Here is a 13,624-nt window from a genome sequence, read left to right as displayed (position 1 = left end):
TCTTCAGTCTCAACGGCGTAATTGCTCGTCGCATCCCTCATCGATTATTTCAGTGGATGCCAAGTAATGTGTAATGACTGACCGAAGAAGAATCAATGGGCCGCCCAGCGGCACGAGGCCTGCAGTCTTTGCCTCGTCTCTAAACTCCGCCGCCGACATTGCGACTGGCCGACCACAACGTCAGAGGCAACCCAATGAATTGCGGAAAATCTGTAAGCAATATCACCTCCCCCTGGCGACGGCTTATGTAGTGCTTGGGCTTACGTGAATCCAAACCTAGTCTTGAAAACCGGCCTCATTCCTTCTGCTTCTGGATCCGCCTATCTTGAATATGAACCTTCGGCTTCTCTTGCCGCCGCACGCTCGTCACCAAAGTCTCTCATTCCCCCCTCCTCAGCATTGAAACTCGCCTGCACAGTCCATGGTCCGAAACCGCTTCCTCGCTCTGCTACATTCTCCCCTAACCTAGTTCTTACAACTCATGTTAAATATGCCCCGTTCGCCGCCCGCAAGAGGAAAGGACATATCCGCGATGCCACCGAACGCGATCTTGGTGTACACTTAGAGACGGCCCTAAGAGGGGTGATTGTTGCCGAGCGGTGGCCGAAGAGTGGACTCGATATCACCATCACCATCTTAGAAGCAGAAGATGACCGTTGGTGGGGCGATGCGCCTGACTCTCACGATGCTCCCTGGGGGATGATGAATGTTCTTGCTGGGTGTATTACCGCTGCGTCTGCTGCCATCTCTGACGCCCGTATTGATTGCCTTGATCTAATTGCTGGTGGTGTGGCTGCTATTGTCGCTGATGAATCAGAAGAAGGCGAAGCCAAGCCGAAGTTGATGTTAGACACAGATCCAGCGGAACACAGGGCCATATTGTCCGCATGTGTGGTCGCTTATATGCCTTCCAGGGATGAAATTACAGAGATTTGGCTGAAGGGAGACAGCTCAAAGGCGCTGTTAGGGCCCGATGATAAGCGCTCTGGACATGAAGCACTGTTAGATGGTGCTGTGGATGCGGCTCGAGGAGCGCATTCCGTTCTGGCTGAGGCTGTCAGAGAGTCTGCAGAGCGCTTTGCTGGTCTCGCTCCTGGGGGAGGTTCTACACAATAAGCTACTGGTTGAAGATCAAGATGAAATGTCATTGCATGCTCTAATATATCCTCTGTCAATTATCTTCTTAGCATTGAATGTAAATGGGTTCTGGGTGTCTTTTATTTCTGTTCGAAATGCCAAAGCCATGATTGGGTCACCATATTGACAGTGCCAGTAGTGGGCCAGAGAATTACCACACCTTCCCAGTAATATATCACTAAACTTACCTAATAATTTGGTGTTACGTGTTCTATCTACTCAATATAACAATGCTTTCAAAAATAACGTAGTCTATACTCGGACTCTCACTCTAGTGGGTTTAAAAATCTCAGTCAGGCAGCTAAACACTATATTTTTCAGATAGACTGTATTTTACGGAACACCTAGAATAAGCCAGTCAGTACCGATTGCTAGTACTTCTTATAGTATCTCTGGATTAATCTTACCGCGAATTTTGTGCAGATATTATAATAAAAGGTGGAAAAGTATTAAGAGGGTTCGCTTCTAGACGCTGCTATATAGGACAATGTAATCACTCTAGAACGGGATGAGTTAGCCAGGAATAGGGTTCATCCAACAAATTCCCATATTGCCTATCTAGAAAAAGGGCTCTTACCAGTCTGGTTCCAATGAGATAACGCTCAAATTCATATATCTAAACGGGCCCAAACGTGGTTTGGAAGATGTACTATTTAAATTCTAGATCAGCTGCCCTATTCACCTAATTCACACACTGTTAAAAAATACCTCCGATACCTACGTTCAAAATAAAAGCTAAAGACGCTCTATCCTAATCTCTCTTCTAGAAAGGGTATAAGAAATAGGTATTAAGTGTTTTAAGTAGGTGATTTAAGTCGTATAGATACAATGAAGTTGAGCTGTATATAAAACGCGCGAATGGTATACTACTACGCTTAGGAATCCATAGAAATTATTGTGCACTTAAAAAGCTTTTAGTTTTGATAATATATTGGGATTTCAAGATAGTGCCTCGGCGACCTGGTGTTGCAATACTTTTGACCTGGTAGTTTAGTTACCAGGTGAGTGAATTGATCAGTGGGAAAGCCTGCCTTGCTCATATGTGAGAGCTTGCATTCACCCAATTCATCAGAACAACGCGGCTTTGCGGTGTGCCGCTCCCACACTCTACATTGTTCTCATTCCTTCTATCCTTTCGGTTCATACGCAAGCTCAGTCACCTTAACCCACACAAGCCAATCGACTTTGACTACACCGCAAGCCCATCATGAAGTCTGCAAACCCGCGTCCGAAAGCGAAGCCTGATGAGCACCTTGTGTTCCTGTATCTTTGTCTGGTCAACTCACCAGGAACCAATAATGTAAGCTCTGAAAGGAGGGATAGCATCCATCCAGGAAGCCCGGCACTTTCTTCACATGTCTATACAATCATCTCGCGACATGTGATTCTCCACAAGACCAAGAAAAAAGTAAGCTTACCATACAACTACTTCGCAGATCGATTTCAATGCCGTCGCTGCTGCTTCGAACATCAACGTCCCAGCCGCGCGTATGCGTTGGGCTCGCTTGAAAGCCAGAATCGAGAAAGAAATGGCCGAAGGCTCTGGCAATCCCAACGCGGGTGAACCGTCTGCCGCGTCTACGCCTACCGCTTCTCCCGCGAAGACAGCCTCACCTGCGAAGAAACGCTGTGTGAAGCGCAACAAGAGCCAAAGTGGACCTGAAGAGGATGGCGTCGCTGAGAACAACGAGAGCAACCCTGCTGCGGAGGCAAGTTAGGTCAAGCTCAAGGGTCTTCCCATGTTGATAATCGGGGCGAGCATGGTCGAAGGAGCTATGAGGTGTCAAGCTTGGAGATATGACGGGTAGTTGGTGAACATGCTGCTTTTTGGATCAAGCGAGACGAAATTATGGGGAGTGAGGCTGTGAAAGCGGGCAGTGTTTCTGAATGGTCTCGATGGGGCTTAGATAGCTGAAGCAGAGAATTGAAGACTTTGGTGAACCGCGTGGTGTATGCGTATGCAAGCAACGTAGGCCTGTTGATAAAGTAGACTGATGTCTTTGATAGCTCAGAGATCGGCTTTCGATTAACCCAAGTCATCCTTGCGTTCCATGGCTGAGACTAATGACCGTTAATATGTCATATGCACGGTTCAGCCAGCCTTTGCCGAAACGATGATGCACGACAGCAGTAGTGTCTCAGAGGTGATTCAGAGCTGAGCACATCGAAAGCGTCATTCGTTGGCTGTCAAGTGTGATATCTGCCAGCCAAGGTTCCAATCACATGGGAACTAGCCGCATGGGGGATGATCGAAAGACGCTAATCGAGATAGCTTGATTGTGGCGAGTCATGGACAATGGTACTATTCATATCTTGATCAGGATTATGATAGCAAACGTCCCGTTCGGTAGGAAGTCACGCTTCACAGATCATAATCCTTCGATGAACGGGTTGCGTTCTGGACCCGCAGGGATCAACAGAAGGTGCCGTGCTATTTACCGGAAATGGCTCTAGTGCATTCGGTCCTTTGGCGACAAAGTCCGTTTGCTGATTAGGATCGTTGACGAGTATACCGAATCCTGTTAGTACGGGTGCCAAGGGGCGGTTCATAAAAAGTATTTTTTTTTGGGCCAAAGTTGCCAGAACGATGCCCAATAACATATCTTTACGGAGTATTCTATGATAGGCTTGTTGATGCCTTTCTACCGCAATGTTAGCAACAGGTACGAAGTACATTTCCTACAGTACATACATCAGAGACATACTGTACATCCAGAGCGTTGCTAGGGCTCAAGCCCTGTCCCATCCACATACTCCGTAATATGATGGCTGTCAGGCAACCATCTGTCTTGCTCCGTCCCACGGGAGGAGTCAAATTTTACCTTTAGTGCCCCTTCAACGGTTAATGTGGTTCCCGAGGAATGGAGACCTCCGTACAAAGTATGGACAGACTCAGGGGAAGTACCTCCGTAACACTCCGTACACACATGCGTAATGCCTTTCCAGGCACGTACTCCGTACTCCATACTCAACCAGGTTTTTTTTTTTTTTTTTTTTTTTGGTGTTTTGTGGATCTTGACTCTCATACTCCGTATATTACAAGGTCTATTATTGGCGATGGCTCTTCCATGTAAAGCAATCGGAAGTTCTTCCGCAGGCACCGAAGAACTGTCTTAGTTCAACTTCATTGTTCCTATTTTTTCGGTATTGCCCCATCTCAATCTAGATCGTTCGCAATCTCGTTTCCTAGACTCATCGGGCTTGCTCCTCAAGATCCCGCCTTGGGTCGGTCTTATTCCGGGATTCTATGGTTCCATCTCCCTGAGATCCCCGATAGACCTGCCCCCAAACTGGTGTTCACGGAGTGTTTCCGTGCGATATGCAATCTCGCACATTCACAACCCTAACGCAAGCTGAGAAAAACCATGCATGAGCTGTCACACCCAGGGCCCGCCGGGAGTAGGGACTAAACCCAATGCGGCTTTCGACACGAGGCCGCAGTAGGAAAAAGAAAGTAGAAAAGTAATCTGCAGGCTAGGGTGAAGGGTGGACTATCAGCGGATATTGCTGTTAATCATCTTACTGTCTTTCCTTGATCAACAACCGTCGCTCGGAAGTTGATCTCGAAAGAAAACCGGAATAGGAAGCAGTGCGGTCCACCCGTCGTAACTTGAGTACAGTACGTAGCCGGAGCCGCCATGATACGTACTCCCGTAATTATGTACGTACTCCGTACTAGATTTTCCCAATGGTTTGGTCCTAGGAAATTAATCATGGAAGTTAGGCTCCTGTGTGAACGAGACTGACCCCCTTTTACTACACAGTAGTACTAGCTGGCCCTATTTAAATCACCTTTGACGATCTCCGGCTGATGATACGCTAACGTGACCTCGGTTGAGGAACGGACTAACTGACCCAAGACTAGCGGAGAATATCGAATCCAGCATCTCGGGATTTGACTGGTCCGCAATTTGCCTACCCGAGCCCCATATCCAACCCTCTTTCACTTTCAGGCCTGGTAAACTTTCTTTGTACCGGTACAAGAACCACAGTTGAATGACCGAAGTAAGTCCTTGGTACGGAGTATGAATGTTATGTGTGTATGTGAGTTCCACGTCCTTCTCCGGGAGAGCGTAAGCATTGTCCTCCCCAAGCTCTGTCACTAGTCTCATAGTCCCACTATTACGCTGAACCATTCCGTTCCTGATTGGGTGGCAGAATGTGCAGATCCAATTTGAGTGGCATCGCTGTCAAGTGGAGTCCAAGCTCTACTTTTAGGTCATGCATGATGGTATGCACCTTAACCGCGGGCGAAAGGGCCCCTGCACATTCTAAACGAAGATTTTCACAGTGTGTGCAGTATCACTGAGGGTTTGGTCAACATGCTGACCATGCATGATAATCCTTGTGATGAGGGTGGTGGTCCCCGAGGGTGAACGGAGTAATGCACCTAAATGAACAAAGACCGGACTATCAGTTTGGACCCTGCACATGGCGTTGGGCTTAACGCTCGACTGCTTCCGACTAGTCTTTGACTTCTCCGTCGGCGGACTCAGACCTCAGCCCCATCGCTTTGTCCGTCGCTCAATGGATCCTCGAGACTGGCCCATTTTCTTCCCCTGGATCCAGGAACAGGCATTGGATCTGCAAACCGGGTCAAGTCTCGAGCATATGGAGTAACCTCTTTTGTTCCCGGTCCCCTCGATCGGTCGTTCTTCTTCACTGATGATTTTCTTCTTTCTTCAATCCATTACTTGGGTACGGTATAGGATAGGGTTCGAGGAGAAACCCCGCTGCACATCCGCATTACCATGAGAGCAGTGTAAAAAGGTTGTCCGCTTTGCCTTCTTTTCTAATCTGACCCTTTGTCTATCATTTTATTTTTATTTTCTCTCTTCTTTTTCTCACGCCCTTGCCCTTCCTTGTCCAATTTTCCTCACATTGATCTGTGTCCTGGGCTCTAGTTTCTCCCACCAAGATATACCCTAGTACATATTGACTTGCCGAGAGCGCCTGACTAGACTCGATTACCGGAGAGCATTGCTGCGATTTGGAATTGAGCAGTATTCAGGTAATTTGCTCGTCCCAGAATGGTCGCCCTAAAGCGATTTTTCCAAGCGGAGAGAAGCTCGTCCATTAGTTCTAAGGATGGAGCTACTCGGGCAAGCAACACACCAGAGAGCGATCTGTCTTCAAACCCGAGGACCTCGCAATTTATAGAACCAGACCATCCGTTTCAGCGAATCGAGAAGCAGTTTGAAGTCTTACATGATCAACTGCAGGCACGGCCGTTGTCCCCACGTTCACCAGCCCCTCCGTCGCGGGCCTCGAGTCGCACCACGACTCGAGATCCTCGGCACGTCGACTTGCTGGATGCTTTATTTTCTTCTCACCGATACCATATCCAGAGTGCGCAGACGCTGTCACCCATTAGCCCATACAATGAAGATATCGCAGAACGAAATATGACTCGATTCCTTCAAGGGCAGTCGGGCAAACCAACCATGTACTCGCGCATACTCTCTGCTTTATATCAAGAAGATGTGGCGGACAGAAACATAGCAAGAAACAAGAGGGGCGGCCGTCCATCTTCTCGTAATACCGCCAGTCGCTCTCGTGGAAACTCCTTTCAACGGAGTAGCCAGAGTCACCAAGATGAAGCTCGTTGCCGCCCTCGGTCAAAGGCTGGAAGTAGTTTGGCTCGGTCAATATCTCAGGAAGCCCCGCGATCTGCCACCCCTCCTCACGCTGACCAGTCAACCACTCCGCGACAAATTGTGTCTCCCGCCACCGAAGGCCTTCTCCGACAGCAAAGATCGGTGCCGAATATTTCCGCCGAGATAACCAATAGTCCCCAGAGGGAAACTGATTCGAGATCTGGTGGATTCCTCGGTGTTCCTGCCCCTTACAAACAAGGCGACACATGGAGCAGCACTCCATTACCGGACAGTCCGACGTTGCCCCCCGTGGTGACTAGGGATACTGAGACCAGCGAAAGCTATCCAACGCCAGATCTACCACCTTCCAGGTCAAGCCGGAGTCGCAGTTCTTCTGTGACGTCGGGTAGTCACAATCCGTCAAACGCAATCAAATCGAAGTCCAAAAAGAATGTCCGGGATCTTTCGATTAACACAGAATTAGCAGCTCGTGGAAAGTCATCTACGAAGATTACGCACCGTGCCATACAGCCACCTACTCCAAGTAGTTTGGGAATGAAGCAGAACCCCAGCATTGCGGAAGTTATGAACAGCCCGTTACCAGCTGGGTCACCAACCTCCCCATCACCAAGGCTTCAATCGGACCAGAAAATTGCGGAAATCATGGACATGTTCAGACAGGCATATACTTCGTCGCCAGCTATCTCACCCCATCCCACTTATGAAACTCTCCAGGATGCGATCATTCGCGAAATAAATTCACATGAGGCATTCCAACGTGTGCCGCTTCCCGAATCCGGGCCTCCGTTCACGCCTTCTTTCTCCCAGGAAACATTCTATCCAGAAATTGACGTAGCGAAGACCGAGGGTTCAAGTACGAACCGGACTATGTCTCTGAGAGAGGGCCAGATCTCCAAATTGATCAGGCGGGGCTCCTTCAAGAAGCACAGGAGAGGGTCTGACGCGCGCAGGAGCATATCCACCACCAGTGTCCCTTCGAAAGTCTTCTGGAAGTCATCGGAAACCACCCGTCAGCGAAGGCACACTGATGCACCCCCTCCGTCACCTGGCTTCTTCAATACCCTGGAACAGAACCACCAAGCATCTAAAGAGTCAGTGGCATACATGGATCTCCTCTCCAAGTCGAGGAAGTCCTCTGCAAATGTTTCTTCAGGGAGAATACCCGATGTGGCTAGGAGCATCAGTAATCCCCAGCCACCGGCTACTGCGTCTCTCGAGAGCGCCAACCCAGCGCCTTCCGTTTTCCACCTGCGTGCACAGGCATCAACATCGTCTATCAACAGTCGCATCAGCTTCTCCGCAGAAGACAGTGACGAAGAGGTGATCGAACTACCCAGTGTTGGCATTCCCAAGTTACAAATCCATGGTATTGATGAGAACAATGTGACCTATATCGCCGAAAACACCTCTCCCCGAAATGCATTCAGACTCATGAGTTGGCCACAGAGGTCAGGCAGGAGTGTGAGCCTCAGGGGGAACTGGTTCACAAATGAAGGCAACAACAGCCCCTCTCGCTCATCCTCCAGGGGCGGCCTCACAACTCGCTCAGTAGCATCTTGCTGAATCTTTCCATGATATGGCCAGAGTTCGTCTAGCATCCCAGTCTTTAACGGATTCCACTCATATACCCCATCCTATCCTATCTTACTCTACCCTTCCATTCCTTACTTCAACGCCTCCTTGACGATACTCTATCGCATGATGTTGAGCTACATTTCGTTTACGTTCCTTCTGCTCTGCAAATCCTGCAAATACCTTCCTTGATTTTGATTTTCTTGTCCAGTTTATACTCGCAAGCGCATCTATTCCCTTGTCGGGCTTTTTTTTTTTGTTGATCTATATATCCAATGAGGATCTATGTCCTCTTGCATTGCATATTTGGCATCTATCTGAACATTTCCTTCTGTCTCCTGCATATGTTGCATATTAGCGTTGCTAGCATACCATGTCTACATATCCAATCAATTACAATAAAGATATTCTAAGATGAAGCTTTTGGAGCATATCATATCAACCGAGAAGATCAACATCACATCAACTCATAATTCATTCAGCGTCCCAAAACCATTTTGTTTGATATGTAAGCTCACCACCCCCACCCCCTGTAAATCACAAAGGTATCTTTATTTTTGGCCATACCTGCTCCTTAACTCTCGTTTAATATGCACGTCTCTTTCTCTGTTCTAGAGTATTTCTTTCTTACTTCGATGATGTCCCAATTTGCCAGACAAATACAACAAAAGGATACTTGGAATTTTGAAAAAGGAATTGAAAGGAAATAAGTCATCAAACTCATAGTGACTGATCTAATGCGCTTGCTAGGTGCTACTTAACATTTGTGCAGAAAAGACCGAGACGATCTATTGCGCTTAGTAGGATCCTGTGGGGGAATTGTTAGTTTATATTTTGATGTCACGGGAGAAAGCTAAAGGGTTTAAATGGAAACTTACGGCCGAACATGCACCATTTCTCAGCGAGCCGGGTGCAGTTGGGGTTGACACACTTGGTCTCGCCCGCGACGATGCCCTCGGGCTGTTCGAAGGGGATGCACAGAGACTTGGCGCCCATGCTGGGGGCTTTGGCGTCTTCAGCGATGCCAGAGTCTTCCTCTGCCTTGCGGGCGCTCATGTCCTTAATCTGATCCTCACACTCCTCGGTGAGACAGTGGGGGATGACACAGATGTTCTTGTTGTTGAGGGCTGGGGTGAAGTCGTCCCAGTTGGTGATCAGTTTGCGGTGAGTGCGGAAGGTCTCCTCTGCACGGTTGTACAGATCCTTCTGGATCTGCTCCAGCAGGGCGGGGACCGCGGTGGAGAGTTCGGAAATCTGGATGCTGGACTTGCCCTCCTTGCCGGGGATGTCACGACGGGCAGCAGTGACAAATTGGCCGGCGGACTCGCCGGGGCCGAACTCAATGCGCAGGGGCACACCGCGGAGCTCCCAGTCGTTGAACTTCCAGCCGGGGGAGTAACCCTCTCTCTTGTCGCTGATGGCGCGGATACCAGCGCCGGTCAGGACGTTAACGAGACCATCGATTTCGGCGTACAGCTTCTCGCGCTCTTCGTCGGTGGTCTTGGCAGTGATACCGACAGGGACGATAACGGTTTGGGTGTCTGCGACACGAGGGGGGAGGACCAGACCACGGTTGTCACTGTGGATCATGACCATGACACCAAGGGTACGGGTGGACAGACCCCAAGAGTTTTGCCACACATGGAGAGGAGGCTTCTTCTCATCGCCCTTGGCGGAGGGATCCTCGACGGTGATGTTGAACATCTTACTGAAGTTCTGACCAAGACCGTGGGAGGTACCACCCTGAATACCACGGCCAGTGGCGGGGATGTAACCTTCAACGGTAGTGGTGTACAGACCACCTGCGAACTTCTCTTTCTCTGTCTTCTGACCCTTGACCACAGGGACAGCCAGGAGCTCTTCGTAAATCTGAGCATATAGATCGAGGATGTGCATGACTTCATCATGGGCACCATCCTTTGTCAAGTGAGCCGTGTGTCCTTCTTGCCAAAGGAACTCACGGGTTCTGAGGAAAGGCTGGGGGTTCTTGAACTCCCATCGCACGACGGAGTTCCACTGGTTCAGTTTAAGGGGCAGGTCACGGTGACTTCTGATCCATTTGGAGTAGTACGGGTACATAACCGTCTCCGATGTCGGACGAATAGCAATCTTTTTTTCGAGAGGGCTAGAGCCACTGCAAAAGAAGAGAAGACATTAGTAACTAGGGCATGCAGGATTATAGCACATATGCCGGGGTCTGGAGGAATCGTACGCATGAGTCACCCAAGCAACTTCAGCAGCAAAGCCTTCAATGTGATCCTTTTCCCTGTTCAGAACATCCTCAGAGACAAACAGAGGGAACGAGCAGTTCTTGACGCCGATCTTCTTGATGCGCGCATTGAACCAGTCCTGGATCTCTTCCCAGATAAAGTACGAAGCGGGCTGAGTCATATCAGTACGGAAGCTCTAGAAACCCATGAAAAAGAGGCATTTCACCTTGAGAATGAAGCATCCCGAAACGTCATAGTAGTCGAGCATATCGCCCTTTGTAAGAACCTGCTGGTACCATCCTGGGAAATCTTCCTCCTTGGAGACATCAATACCAATCAGAGCAGCACCATCGATCTTCTTCTTCGGAGCCTTCGCAGCAGCGGGCTTCTTGGGCTCCTGCTTTCCAGCAGCCTTGTTGGCAGCCTTCTCAGCCTTCTTAGCGGCGAGCTCTGCAGCCTTCGCGGCCTTCTTTGCGGCATTCTTCGAGACATCTCCCTGGGGAGCATCCTTATCAGCGGGGTTTTGGGTGCGATCAGGGAGGGTCTGAGTTACCGCCGCGTCAGAAGCGACCGGGGTGTCAGCAGGAGCTTGGCTCGCCATATTGTAAAGGAGCTGCTGAGTAGAAAGGACCAAGATAAACCAAAAATGCGGAGGCGAGGTAATAGATCCGTGGAGAGGAAAGGAACCCCTCGTTAAAGTGGGATGCGACTAGAAAACCTTCACCGCCAGGAACCGGCAGAATTCTTAGCGGAAACACGACGAGCATCAACGACGACGAACTGGAGTCGGAGCTCTACAACTCTGCCAGCAGTACCTCTTCCTCAGTTTCACAATAATGGCAGGCATTTTTGAGCAGCCGCGGAATGCGGACACTCTCTGTGTGTATCCCCGCTCGAAGTCCTCCATCCGTCGGATTCATTAGCTGACCGTATTCGCACAGTCTTGGGTGGGCAGAAAATCACCGGCCCTGATGTTCGGGAGCAGAACGGTATGTTATGAGCCTTTACATCCCAACTAGCTTCGATTGAGTACATGTGCTAAACTCACGTGTAGTGCTTGCGACGCAAGCTATTGCAAATGTCGTCAAGAGCTCCTTCGGCCCCTCGGGTCTCGACAAGATGATGGTGGATGATATAGGAGTATGCACTGTTCAACCCCGCGTGCTTCGACTAGCGCTCTGACAACACTTTAGGATGTCACTGTTACCAACGATGGTGCGACGATTCTTAGTCTTCTTGATATTGAGCATCCTGCGGGTAAGATTCTCGTAGATCTCGCTCAGCAGCAGGATAAGGAGGTGAGTGTCACACCCCGTCCGTCTCACCTGACAGCTCAATATTGATGTCCATCTAGGTCGGAGATGGAACCACGTCTGTCGTTCTGATCGCCGCAGAACTCCTACGACGAGGCAACGAATTGATGAAGAACCGTATACATCCTACCACCATCATCAACGGCTACAGACTTGCGCTCAGAGAAGCTGTCAAGTATATGAATGAGAATATCACTACAAAGGTCGAGACGCTGGGGAAGGACAGCCTGGTGAACATTGCTAAGACTTCTATGTCTTCCAAAATTATCGGATCGGATGCGGACTTCTTTGCGAATATGGTTGTTGATGCGATGCTGTTGGTGAAGACTACAAACCAGAGGAACGAGGTCAAGTACCCCGTCAAGGCAGTCAACCTTCTTAAGGCTCACGGGAAAAGTGGTACGGAGTCAATGCTTGTCAATGGCTATGCTCTTAACTGCACTGTGGCTTCTCAGGCCATGAAGACCCGTATTACCGATGCAAAGATCGCTTGTCTGGACATGAACCTGCAGAAGGAGAGAATGAAGCTTGGTGTACAGATCACTGTTGATGATCCTGACCAGCTAGAGAAGATTCGCGAGAGGGAAGCCGGTATTGTCATTGAGCGTGTTGAGATGATTCTTAAGTCTGGGGCAAATGTCATTTTCACTACCAAGGGTATCGATGACATGGTCTTGAAGCTGTTCGTTGAGAGGGGAGCAATGGCCGTCCGCCGCTGCAAGAAAGAGGATCTCCGACGCATTGCCAAGGCTTCCGGTGCGACATTGGTCAGCACGCTCTCTGACCTCAACGGAGATGAGAAATTCGAGGCCTCGTACCTCGGCCATGCGGAGGAAGTTGTGCAGGAGCGGATATCCGATGATGAATGTATCCTTGTCAAGGGTACCAAGGTTCACACCTCAGCTTCTATCATTCTCCGTGGACCCAATGACTTCAGCTTAGATGAGATGGAGCGTTCGGTGCACGACTCTCTGTGTGCTGTTAAGCGAACCCTCGAGAGTGGTAGCATCGTTCCCGGTGGTGGTGCTGTCGAGACGGCCCTTCATATTTACCTCGAAGAATTCGCGGTCACAGTAGTAAGCATTGACCGGAAACCTTAGTACGGAAATTACCACTAACAATTACTCTTTCCACAGGGCTCCCGGGAGCAGCTCGCCATCGGTGAATTTGCTCAGTCCCTTCTGATTGTTCCGAAGACCCTGGCTGTAAACGCTGCTAAGGACTCGTCCGAACTTGTTGCCCAGCTTCGTGTCCGCCACGCTCTGTCCCAACGCGTGCAGGATGGTGACGCCAATGAGGAGGAGAAGGCCATCGCTAAGAAGAAGACATACCGGAACTACGGTCTCGACCTAACGAAGGGTCGTGTGCATGATACCCTCAAGGCCGGTGTGTTGGAGCCCAGTATGGGCAAGATCAAGCAGCTCAAGAGTGCTGTTGAGGCCTGCATTGCCATCATGCGTATCGATACCATGATCAAGCTGGACCCAGAGGTGAAGGAGGATGACGGACATGGCCACTAATCTGACCTTTTAAGGTTGTTTGCATGCTATCTACGTGTTTCCACATGGAGTTCTTAGACTAAGGATGAAGAAAAGTATAATAAGATGGTATGAGCACATAATCTTTTTTTTCACGAAAGGACCAACTTGTCTACTCCTGGCTTCATAAAGGAGTGTAATCGGCACATAGGATATCCGCCTAGGGACTCACCTGGCACCTGGCAGACAAAGCAACCTTCCTTATTAGGTTTAGTATATGTTTCTGTCTGTATTTC

General features: G+C 49.4%; 6 protein-coding genes across 6 annotated transcripts; 4 read left to right on the top strand and 2 right to left on the bottom strand.

Annotated features, from left to right (window-relative positions):
• On the top strand, nucleotides 1–1,272 carry BDV38DRAFT_240012 (3' exoribonuclease family protein). The gene is made up of 2 exons (XM_032053843.1): nucleotides 1–212; nucleotides 281–1,272. Exons 1-2 carry the CDS (start codon nucleotides 74–76, stop codon nucleotides 1,114–1,116), a joined length of 975 nt encoding a protein of 324 aa, XP_031916681.1. The 5' UTR covers nucleotides 1–73; the 3' UTR covers nucleotides 1,117–1,272.
• Nucleotides 1,273–2,026: 754 nt separating this feature from the next.
• Nucleotides 2,027–3,570, top strand: BDV38DRAFT_240010 (uncharacterized protein). The gene is made up of 2 exons (XM_032053842.1): nucleotides 2,027–2,404; nucleotides 2,556–3,570. Exons 1-2 carry the CDS (start codon nucleotides 2,345–2,347, stop codon nucleotides 2,853–2,855), a joined length of 360 nt encoding a protein of 119 aa, XP_031916680.1. The 5' UTR covers nucleotides 2,027–2,344; the 3' UTR covers nucleotides 2,856–3,570.
• Nucleotides 3,571–5,353: 1,783 nt separating this feature from the next.
• On the bottom strand, nucleotides 5,354–5,647 carry BDV38DRAFT_240008 (uncharacterized protein). The gene has a single exon (XM_032053841.1). The coding sequence runs from the start codon at nucleotides 5,568–5,570 to the stop codon at nucleotides 5,409–5,411; it is 162 nt and encodes a 53-aa protein (XP_031916679.1). The 5' UTR covers nucleotides 5,571–5,647; the 3' UTR covers nucleotides 5,354–5,408.
• BDV38DRAFT_240007 (uncharacterized protein) lies at nucleotides 5,628–8,714 on the top strand. The gene has a single exon (XM_032053840.1). The coding sequence runs from the start codon at nucleotides 6,168–6,170 to the stop codon at nucleotides 8,316–8,318; it is 2,151 nt and encodes a 716-aa protein (XP_031916678.1). The 5' UTR covers nucleotides 5,628–6,167; the 3' UTR covers nucleotides 8,319–8,714.
• Nucleotides 8,715–8,759: 45 nt separating this feature from the next.
• On the bottom strand, nucleotides 8,760–11,323 carry BDV38DRAFT_240005 (proline--tRNA ligase). The gene is made up of 4 exons (XM_032053839.1): nucleotides 10,764–11,323; nucleotides 10,540–10,709; nucleotides 9,206–10,461; nucleotides 8,760–9,135 (listed from the first exon to the last, which is right to left on the bottom strand). The coding sequence occupies exons 1-4, from the start codon at nucleotides 11,136–11,138 to the stop codon at nucleotides 9,125–9,127; spliced, it is 1,812 nt and encodes a 603-aa protein (XP_031916677.1). The 5' UTR covers nucleotides 11,139–11,323; the 3' UTR covers nucleotides 8,760–9,124.
• BDV38DRAFT_240003 (chaperonin-containing T-complex alpha subunit TCP1) lies at nucleotides 11,323–13,542 on the top strand. Its single transcript, XM_032053838.1, has 6 exons — nucleotides 11,323–11,416; nucleotides 11,479–11,526; nucleotides 11,592–11,677; nucleotides 11,731–11,835; nucleotides 11,892–12,926; nucleotides 12,987–13,542. Exons 1-6 carry the CDS (start codon nucleotides 11,374–11,376, stop codon nucleotides 13,368–13,370), a joined length of 1,701 nt encoding a protein of 566 aa, XP_031916676.1. The 5' UTR covers nucleotides 11,323–11,373; the 3' UTR covers nucleotides 13,371–13,542.
• The last annotated feature ends 82 nt before the right edge of the window (nucleotides 13,543–13,624 follow it).

The sequence above is a fragment of the Aspergillus pseudotamarii genome (assembly GCF_009193445.1).
Source record: "Aspergillus pseudotamarii strain CBS 117625 unplaced genomic scaffold BDV38scaffold_11, whole genome shotgun sequence".
NCBI lineage: Eukaryota > Fungi > Ascomycota > Eurotiomycetes > Eurotiales > Aspergillaceae > Aspergillus > Aspergillus pseudotamarii.
This window is presented reverse-complemented; position numbering and strand designations above follow the sequence as displayed.

Excerpts from the sequence above, each read along its gene's own strand:
- BDV38DRAFT_240012 (XM_032053843.1), top strand. The coding sequence starts at position 74 with ATGACTGACCGAAGAAGAATCAATGGGCCGCCCAGCGGCACGAGGCCT. Across the intron at positions 213-280 it reads CAATGAATTGCGGAAAATCT|TCTTGAAAACCGGCCTCATT; the intron begins GTAAGCAATATC and ends ATCCAAACCTAG.
- BDV38DRAFT_240010 (XM_032053842.1), top strand. The coding sequence starts at position 2,345 with ATGAAGTCTGCAAACCCGCGTCCGAAAGCGAAGCCTGATGAGCACCTT. Across the intron at positions 2,405-2,555 it reads AGCACCTTGTGTTCCTGTAT|CATACAACTACTTCGCAGAT; the intron begins CTTTGTCTGGTC and ends AAGTAAGCTTAC.
- BDV38DRAFT_240008 (XM_032053841.1), bottom strand. The coding sequence starts at position 5,570 with ATGTGCAGGGTCCAAACTGATAGTCCGGTCTTTGTTCATTTAGGTGCA.
- BDV38DRAFT_240007 (XM_032053840.1), top strand. The coding sequence starts at position 6,168 with ATGGTCGCCCTAAAGCGATTTTTCCAAGCGGAGAGAAGCTCGTCCATT.
- BDV38DRAFT_240005 (XM_032053839.1), bottom strand. The coding sequence starts at position 11,138 with ATGGCGAGCCAAGCTCCTGCTGACACCCCGGTCGCTTCTGACGCGGCG. Across the intron at positions 10,710-10,763 it reads CGGGATGCTTCATTCTCAAG|CCCGCTTCGTACTTTATCTG; the intron begins GTGAAATGCCTC and ends GATATGACTCAG. Across the intron at positions 10,462-10,539 it reads GTTGCTTGGGTGACTCATGC|TGGCTCTAGCCCTCTCGAAA; the intron begins GTACGATTCCTC and ends CTTCTTTTGCAG.
- BDV38DRAFT_240003 (XM_032053838.1), top strand. The coding sequence starts at position 11,374 with ATGGCAGGCATTTTTGAGCAGCCGCGGAATGCGGACACTCTCT. Across the intron at positions 11,417-11,478 it reads GCGGAATGCGGACACTCTCT|TCTTGGGTGGGCAGAAAATC; the intron begins GTGTGTATCCCC and ends GTATTCGCACAG. Across the intron at positions 11,836-11,891 it reads CTCAGCAGCAGGATAAGGAG|GTCGGAGATGGAACCACGTC; the intron begins GTGAGTGTCACA and ends ATGTCCATCTAG.